Raw genomic sequence first — 9,873 nt, forward strand, 5'->3', positions numbered from 1 at the left:
CATCTTGGTCCTGTAGCTCTCCAAAATTCTACATTGCAGACTGGTAAATGGTGTTCAGTCGGAGGTACTTCTTGCTAAAATTAATGCTTCTACGAGTAAACTTTCGAGTACATAAGAGGCAACACAGACAATCTGAACTTTGCTTGTAGGTTTATCCTCAAATAGTGGCCTCGTGCCGAGGGAGGTTTGAGCAACTTGGCCACTACATTCATCCAACTAGTTTATTGGCTCATCTTGGTCCTGTATCTCGCCAAAATTCTACATTGCAGACGAGAAAGGAGGCGGTTGAGAAGATGAACCACCTAAATTTTTTGTGCAGTTCAACTAAAATGGAGCATCCTTGGCGTGCAGACTGATTAAGTGCCAGATGAATATACGTGTCAACCAACTTGTCTGGAATCTTTAGACTCCATGCCATACAGTTCGCTACCATATGTGCAGATAACCAAAAGGCACAAGTTGGGACCAAAGACTGGACTGCGTTTTTCTGGGCTATGCGCCAAGAAATATTTTTGGCGTTCACTCTCCTTATACTTGGAGTTTGACAATTGGTTGACGCCGATTGATACTCGAATGAATATAGGCACTTCTTCTTGTCAACATCGATGCTTGTCAGAGTGAACTTTGGAATACATAGCAACAGCATAAGTACTTGTCCATCTGATCTTTTTGTGCAGTTCTACTGAAATCACCCGACGTAATGATTTGCCTGTGAGTTCATGCTCCAAGTTACTCCTTTATGAAATCGGCGAACAGTACCACAATACTAAATTACCAATACATATGGCAAGCACAATAATCAGGATAAAGACCAGTACCAACCTGTGTGAGGTAGTGATAAGTCTCCGTCGTATCTACTTTTCCAAACACTTTTGCCCTTGTATTGGACTCTAAATTGCATTATTTGAATGGAACTAACCCGGACAGACGCTGTTTTCAGCAGAATTGCCATGGTATTATTTATGTGCAGAAACAAAGTTCTCGGAATGACCTGAAACTTCACAGAACGTCTTTTTGGAAATAATAAAAAATCCTTGCAAAAGATGAAGATCAGGGGGCCCACACCCTAGCCACGAGGGTGTGGGCGCGCCTGCCCCCCCGAGCGCGCCCCCTACCTCATGGGCCCCCTGGAGCTCCTCCGACCTCAACTCCAACTCTATATATTTGCTTTCGGGGAAAAAAATAAAGGAGAAGGATTCATCGCGTTTTACGATACGGAGACGCCGCCAAGCCCTAAAACCTCTCGGGAGGGCTGATCTGGAGTCCGTTCGGGGCTCCGGAGAGGGAATCCGTCGCCATCATCATCATCAACCATCCTCCATCACCAATTTCATGATGCTCACCGCCGTGCGTGAGTAATTCCATCGTAGCCTTGTTGGACGGTGATGGGTTGGATGAGATTTATCATGTAATCGAGTTAGTTTTGTTAGGGTTTGATCCCTAGTATCCACTATGTTCTAAGACTGATGTTGCTATGACTTTGCTATGCTTAATGCTTGTCACTAGGGTCCAAGTGCCATGATTTCAGATCTGAACCTATAAAGTTTTCATGAATATATGTGATTTCTTGATCCTATCTTGCAAGTCTATAGTCACCTACCATGTGTTATGATCCGGCAACCCCGAAGTGACAATAATCGGGACCACTCCCGGTGATGACCATAGTTTGAGGAGTTCATGTATTCACTATGTGTTAATACTTTGGTCCGGTACTCTATTAAAAGGAGGCCTTAATATCCCTTAGTTTCCACTAGGACCACGCTGCCACAGGAGGGTAGGACAAAAGATGGCATGCAAGTTCTTTTGCATAAGCATGTATGACTATATTCGGAATACATGCCTACATTACATTGATGAACTGGAGCTAGTTCTGTGTCACCCTAGGTTATGACTGTTACATGATGAACCGCATCCGGCATAATTCTATATCACCGACCCATTGCCTACGAGATTTCCATATATTGTTCTTCGCTTATTTACTTTTCCGTTGCTATTGTTACAATCACTACAAAATACCAAAAACATTACTTTTGCTATCATTACCTTTTGCTACCATTACCACTACTATCATATTACTTTGCTGCAGATATTAAGTTTCCAGGTGTGGTTGAATTGACAACTCAGCTGCTAATACTTGAGAATATTCTTTGGCTCCCCTTGTGTCGAATCAATAAATTTGGGTTGAATACTCTACCCTCGAAAACTGTTGCGATCCCCTATACTTGTGGGTTATCAAGACTATTTTCTGGCGCCTTTGCCGGGGAGCATAGCTCTATTCTTTGAGTCACTTGGGATTTATATCTGCTTATCATTATGAAGAACTTGAGAGATCCAAAAACCAAGATTTATCCCTCAACTACGAGGGGAGGTAAGGAACTGCCATCTAGCTCTGCACTTGATTCACCTTCTGTTTTGAGTAAGCTTGCGACACCTAAACCTGCTTCTGCTATTGATTCTGATATGTCGCATGTTATTGATGATGCCACTTCAACTATGCATGATACTTATGATGAAACTGCTTCTATGCTTGATACTACTATGCCACTTGGTGAATTTCTTGATGAACAAGTTGCTAGGATTAGAGAGAATGAAATTATTGAAACTGATAATATTGATGAAAGTGATGATGAAGACTCTCCCCATAATAAATATGAATTGCCTATTGTTCCTGAGGGTTATGTTCTGGATGAAGAATCTCCTAGAGCTATTTAAATAGGTTACTAGCTAAATGGAAACATCAATCCCTTAATGCTAGAATGAAACCTGACCCTGCCTTTGCTACATCACCTATCTGTGTTACTGATAAGGATTATGAATTCTCTGTTGATCCTGATATAATTACTTTGGTTGAATCTGATCCTTTTTATGGCTATGAATCTGAAACTGTTGTGGCACATCTTACTAAATTAAATGATATAGCCACCGTGTTCACTAATGATGAGAGAACTCGCTACTTTTATATCCTTAAAATATTTCCGTTCTCATTAAAGGGTGATGCTAAGATATGGTTTAATTCTCTTGATCCTGGTTGTGTGTGTAGTCCCCAGGATATGATTTATTACTTCTCTGCTAAATATTTCCCTGCTCATAAGAAACAAGTAAAGAGACTTGCCGGTAACGAGATTGAACTAGGTATTGGATACCGATGATCGAATCTTGGGCAAGTAACATACCGATGACAAAGGGAACAACGTATGTTGTTATGCGGTCTGACCGATAAAGATCTTCGTAGAATATGTAGGAGCCAATATGGGCATCCAGGTCCCGCTATTGGTTATTGACCGGAGACATGTCTCGGTCATGTCTACATTGTTCTCGAACCCTTAGGGTCCGCACGCTTAAGGTTACGATGACAGTTATATTATGAGTTTATGCATTTCGATATACCGAAGGTTGTTCGGAGTCCCGAGATGAGATCACGGACATGACGAGGAACTCCGGAATGGTCCGGAGATAAAGTTTGATATATATGATAATAGTGTTTGGTCACTGGAAGGGTTCCGGAAATCACCGGAAGGGGTTCCGGATGTTTCCCGAAATGTTTGGGTACGAGAACACTTTATTTGGGCCAAAGGGGAAAGCCCACAAGGTTTTTGAAAAGCGCAAAAGGAAGTTTTGCGGAGTCCAGGGGCCAGACGCCAGGGTCCCTGGCGTCTGGGTCCAGACGCCGGGATCCCTGGCGTCTGGCCCTGGAGTCCGAGAAGGACTCTTGCCTATCGAGTGAAACCGACTTTGCGAAGGCTTTAACTCCAAGTTTCGACCCCAGGGCTCAAGATATAAATAGAGGGGCAGGGCTAGCACCAAAGATAGATCAAGAAACACAAGTTGATCCACGTGATCTATTCCTTAGCCGTGTGCGGTGCCCCCAGCCACCATAGTCCTCAATAATACTGTAGCGGAGTTTAGGCAAAGCCCTGCTGCTGTAGTACATCAAGATCGTCACCACGCCGTCGTGCTGACAGAACTCTTCATCGACACTTTGCTGGATCAGAGTCCGGGGATCGTTATCGAGCTGAACGTGTGCTCGAACTCGGAGGTGCCGTAGTTTCGGTGCTTAATCGGTTGGATCGTGAAGACGTACGACTACTTCCTCTACGTTGTGTCATCGCTTCCGCAGTCGGTCTGCGTGGGTACGTAGACAGCACTCTCCCCTCTTGTTGCTATGCATCACATGATCTTGCGTGTGCGTAGGAAATTTTTTGAAATTACTATGAAACCCAACAATAATGTGGCAACATAAGACAAACATAGTCACAATCCAAACAGCCCTAATTTTTTGTGACATGCATGAAAATTTGGTTAGTTAAATTTATAGTTAAAATTTGGCAAGGTGCATCAAATCAACACATGCAAGTATCAAAAGGGAAGTCACGGCATGCATGCATGCGTTGTACTCCCTCCGTTTCCAAATATAAGTCTTTTTAGAGATTGCAACAAGTGACTACATACGAAGCAAAATATGTCTACATACATCCATATGTAGTAGTCCATTTGAAATGTGTAAAAAGACTTATATCGAGTGCAGTGCTTTGATGTGTCGCGTCAACTCATACAAGACCGACAAGTTTGATTACTACAACACCCTCTCCCTCGCGGACTGAGATCCGGTGCCTTAACTACACCTGCCTTTGGCTGCATGACAGGTGGGCCAACCACCTATTGGGCCCACCTGTCATAGACGCAAAGGCAGGAGCAGTAAGTCAATGAAGCTGGGTCCCTCCCTCATGCATGAGCGTGGTGGCTGGCAGGACTAGTAGGAGCTTTCGCTACACGCTTCTTGACGGCGGCGAACTTGCGGATGGAGTTGACCATCATGTCGTCCATGCGAGAGGCGAAGCCGGCGTTGGCGAGGGCTACGACACTAGCGGTCGCCAGCACCATCTGGAAACGCTGCGCGGTGCGGGGCCGCAGGCCGGCGCCTTGGATGATTTGGCACAGCCGACTGCCGCTCGCAACTGTCGCCTCCGTAGGTGCTTCTAGCTCCTAGTCACTTGGTCTTGGATTGGAGTGAGTAGTGTTGCACAGAGACTAAGGAGTAAATGGATTGGAGTGGTGGGGCGCCTTTATACGAGAATCCAAACTCTGTTGCATTCACATCGTGCTGGCTCTATTCTGCTTCTCCAATTAATTTCCTCTGCATGTAGAGTAATTTGAGGATGCATCATTGACCGTTCAATGTCTCGGGAACCTCTACCCTCTCCCTCCTTGGCATTCAAGCACCTATGGAGGCAAGGCGACTACCGCTCGCGTCTATCGCGTGTCAGGAGACGTTCCCGTCGACGACGAGGTGCCTATGGTGACTTCATAAATTTTCAAGATGATAGTACTAGTATACTAAATATTGTGCACGGCGACCAACGCCGAGAGGAAAACAAGAGAACTATGTAGTATTTATTTACGGTGTAGATTCACTCATTTTGCTCCATATGTACTCCGTCTCGGTGCAGTCTAGTCACTTGTTGAAATCTCTAGAAAGGCAAATACTCCTTTCTGGTTTACAGGGCTATACTAGCAAGTAGTACTACAATAGTGGGCTCACATAGCAATTTTGTCTCATGCAAGAGCCTGGCTATATGCGTGCTCCAAGGTTCGCAACTGCCACGCGTTCGGGTTGCACTTGGCTCTTTGCCTCTTCGAGAAGACGAACAATGATGTTACTACTACTGCTTCTACAATATCGAATCCACTGCTGCATGTTCAAATCCATTGATGCATGTTCGTCCACCGTGAGCGGGAGGGATAAGCAAAAGCCTGTCCTCATCTGTGAGCCACCGGGCGCATGGGCGAGGGAGAAGGCGTGTAGTAGTAGTAAAATCAAGCTTCTCCTCATTGTATGAGTTGACGCGACACATCATAGCACTGGCCCCACATGGTTACCTCTAAACTTGGCTGAAAGACCCGTAGTGTACAATACTCCATTTGCTGCAACCTCTAACATTTACCCCACCACAAATTAAACTATATATTCATGTCTTGACTAGATGAGTGTGCAAACTAGAATCACCAGGATGACAGGTAGGGCCAGAAGATTATTTTAACCAAAAAATATAGCATGGAGCCGACCCCAACGATTTTAGGGCATGTTTGGTTCCAATAAGTCACCTGACTTATAAGTCAAGTGACTTAAAACCAGTGACTTATAAGTCACGCCTGTTTGGTTGTCATATGATTTATAAGTCACCTGACCACACCTTCTCACCTTGTTTTTTTATGTAAAGGTGATGGGACCCACGCAAAAGGGGGTGACTTATAAGTTGGGGTGACTTCTAAGTTGGGTCTGTTTGGCAAAATAAGTCACTTTTTTCACTTTTCGACTTATATGGAACCAGACAGGCCCTTATGCTTACCGGCACGGTACACGCTATCCTAGACTACTCTAGACATGAAACTACCACACGAGCGTCCGGGCTGCGCTTGACTCTTCGCCTCTTCAGGAAGTCGAACAATTGATGGAGTACTACTGCAGTGGAGGAGTACTACAGTATGCTTCTGTCCATCTGACACCGATTGAACTGCTGCATGTCCACCACGTACGGGAGGGAGAGCGTGCAGCGAACGAAAGCTTCTCCTAGTCCTGCCAGCCACCACGCTCATGGGCGAGGGAGGGACGCAACTTCATTGACTTACTGCTCCTGCCTTTGCGTGCATGACAGGTGGGCCCAACAGGTCGGTGGCCCAGCTGTCATGTAGCCAAAGACAGCTGCGGTTAAGGCGAGAGGGCGTTGTAGTAATCAAACTTCTCAATCTTTTATGAGTTGACGCAACACATCAAAGCACTACACTCGATATATTTCAATAATTTGCGTTTACTGATGCATTAATTACAATGCATGCATGCCGTGACTCTCCTTTTGATACTTGCATGTGTTGATTTAGGGCCTGTTTGGTTCCACTAAGTCACCTGACTTAGGGCCTGTTTGGTTCCAATAAGTCACCTAACTTATAAGTCAGGTGACTGAAAACCAGTGACTTATAAGTCACGCCTGTTTGGTTGTCATCTGACTTATAAGTCATCTGACCACACCTACTCACCTTATTTTTTAATGTAAAGGTGATGGGACCCACGCAAAAGGGGGTGACTTATAAGTTTTAAGTTGGGGTGGAGCAACTTATGACTTATAAGTTGGGTCCATTTGGCAAAATAAGTCACTTTTTTTTCACTTTTCGACTTATAAGTTGGTGACTTCTTTGGAACCAAACAGGCCCTTAATGCACCTTGAAGTAGTATGAATATGTGACGGTAAAGCTTTGTAATGCGCCAGCCCTAATAAAGTGAGAGATGGTTGTGCACGAGGAGGGCGAGATCATGCAGACGGAACATGACCCGATGCTGGAGCTCTCTATGGTCTCGATGGACCTCACCTTGCTCCACTGCCCCTTGTGACTCCGCCCCTTGAAGCCTCTAGTGTATGAGGTTCGAATACACCTCGCCCGTTCGGCTGATCGAGCAAGGTGCAGGTTTCTTGATTGATGTGTTGTTCGATTGATTTGTGCAGTGCAAGGGAGGGAACCTAACTTGCACGGACTGCCGCGTCGAGCGCCCCGGGAACCAGCGGCAGTGCCAGAAGTGCGAGTGCGGCGGTGGCTTCGACATGCGGAACACGGCGGTGGACGCCGTCCACTCCTCGGTGAGGGTGGAGTGCCCGCACGAAGGCTGTGGGCTTTATGTCACTTACCACAAGCTCGCCGATCACCAGAGCATGTGTCCGCTCGCGCCCTGCAAATGCCCCATGCCCGTCTGCGGCTACAAAGGCCCGCCGCCGGTGCTCTCCCACCACATCAGCACTGTGCATCCCATGCCCGTGCACATGATCCAGTACGGCAAGGCACTCCAGCTGCAAGTGCCACTGTCGGAGCCACGGCTCTTGCTGTTCGCGGAGGAGGAAAGTCGCGCATTTTTCTTGGTCAGCGGCATGCTCGACATCGGTGCGCCTATCGCCGTGCCGGTCGTCTGCATCAGAGGGGGGCATCCCCACTGCCGCACTATGTGGCCAAGCTGTGGACGAAAGGCCCGCTGGGGGAGCCCAAAGGCAGGACCGACGCCGTCAAGGTGGAAATGGAGGTGACAAGCAGCAGGGATCCCGGAGACGTCGCCGTGCAGGAGCTGACCTTCTTCACAGTTCCTCCCAAGCTGCTGGCCGGGGCTAAGCTGGTGTCCCTCCACATTCAGATTGACAAGCTCATGTCCTAAATGATTCTACAGTACCTTCTATTTATCTTAGTAATATGCTAATATAGGGGTTAGTTCGGTCTACTTTAGCTTAAGAGATGGTGGATTTTGGTGGCGATGCAAAAATTACCTCGACATCAGATCAGCAATGAAAGTAATTTCGAATAGTCGAATGGTTATTTTGTGTCTGTTGGATATAAAGATCCTTTGGGTAAGAAGTAACAGCTTATATGTTTTTTTTGAAACGGGACATATTTTTTGTTGACATGCACTAATATTTTTGAAACGGATGTCGGGCTGTAGCTAGAAGGGCGGTTGGGACGCGGCATCGGCCCATACCGCGGTGACCCCCGATTGAGACGCACCGACTCTGGATTTCCTCCCTCGCCGATGTCGACCGCGTCTACGCACAACATCGTTCCCTTCCCCCAGCTGCGGGATCAGGCCAGATATGTGACCAGCGGTGTGGCCACCGTTGTTCTATGCTTGTGAAGAGAGCAACCCAAGCAAGCATGCTTGTAGCTTAGGCTCCTACTAGTGTATATATAGTGGTTTTCTTTTTCTCTCCATATCAACCATTTTATATTGTGTACGTGTCATTGAAGAGTGAAATAATGGTTGCTTCTTCTGACTAACTTACTGTGTGATTTGACTGCTCCTTTATTGGCCCCTACACGTACTCCCCCTATGTGTATGCAACAGTCACACGTACACATGGACGCAAAAATGCGCGCGACGCCCTAATGCATGCATGTCCGAGCACACGACGGAACACACACGGTCACGCTCAAGTGCTCAACCTACGTGTGCATGCACACACATACTTAGCCAGGGTGAGCTAGTGACCATATAAACACCGGAAAATGTATATATTGAGCACAATGAGTGTATTATGAAGTCCACTGACCGTATTTTTACAAATATACAGTGACAGACGGTGTATTTATCTCGTTTGAAATTAAGCCATATTAACTGGAGAGGAGGCAGTATGGACTAGCATTACTTTGTTGTGTCCCGTCAATTTGCCGAACGAGGAGAAGCTTGCAGGACGGGAGAAGCTTGCGCGCGGTGGTTCGCAGGACAAGGAGAAACTTTTGACTAATGCAAGTTGTCCTTCGCTCAGGCGGTGGACGTGCAACAGTTAATTCGGTGTCATATTGCCTGAAGCATACACTATACTAGTACTAGTAGTACTATTATTGTTGCACTTCCCGAAGAGGCGAACAGCCAAGCGCAGAGTTTACTAGTACTAGTACTACTACTATAGTCTATAGAGGTAGTACTAGGAACCGTATGGAGGAGCGTTTGCACTCTTATTATATTTTTAAAATGTGATAAAGCAATCTTCAACACATTTGGTTCTCTTCAAGAGTTCTCGCATGTGATAATGGAAGTTGATTGCATGGAACATTGGCCAGAATTCTCGCTTAATTCTGGCTCATATCCTGTTACAAATAGGAGCGCTCGGTAATATTTCCTCTTTTTTTGTTATTCAGCATGTAAACAGGTCAACAAACCTTGCGGCGCATCTTTGTGCGAACCGTGCTTGTTGCACTTTGAATGTGGCCGAGAGTTGGCTTGATGAAACACCATGCTTCCTACTTCTTTTTTGCGGGGTACCTCGCTTCCTAGTGACCAGCGTCTTGGCTGATCGTCCTAAGAATGCTTATATATATGAATAAAGCTGTCTCATTTACCCGCAA

At 46.1% G+C, this 9,873-nt stretch overlaps 1 protein-coding gene across 1 annotated transcript; it reads left to right on the forward strand.

Moving 5' to 3' along the window:
• Positions 1-7,279: 7,279 nt before the first annotated feature.
• On the forward strand, positions 7,280-8,191 carry LOC147957423 (E3 ubiquitin-protein ligase SINA-like 4). Its single transcript, XM_087531690.1, has 3 exons — positions 7,280-7,345; positions 7,497-7,926; positions 8,010-8,191. The coding sequence occupies exons 1-3, from the start codon at positions 7,280-7,282 to the stop codon at positions 8,189-8,191; spliced, it is 678 nt and encodes a 225-aa protein (XP_087387816.1).
• The last annotated feature ends 1,682 nt before the right edge of the window (positions 8,192-9,873 follow it).

The sequence above is a fragment of the Triticum urartu genome, chromosome 7A (assembly GCF_056163025.1).
Source record: "Triticum urartu cultivar PI428250 chromosome 7A, HENAU_Tu73, whole genome shotgun sequence".
In the NCBI taxonomy this organism is placed as follows: Eukaryota; Viridiplantae; Streptophyta; class Magnoliopsida; order Poales; family Poaceae; genus Triticum; species Triticum urartu.

Coding starts and splice junctions, on each gene's coding strand:
- LOC147957423 (XM_087531690.1), top strand. CDS start 7,280: ATGGTTGTGCACGAGGAGGGCGAGATCATGCAGACGGAACATGACCCG. Junction 7,346..7,496: donor CGATGCTGGAGCTCTCTATG/GTCTCGATGGAC, acceptor TGATTTGTGCAG/TGCAAGGGAGGGAACCTAAC. Junction 7,927..8,009: donor CAGCGGCATGCTCGACATCG/GTGCGCCTATCG, acceptor TGTGGACGAAAG/GCCCGCTGGGGGAGCCCAAA.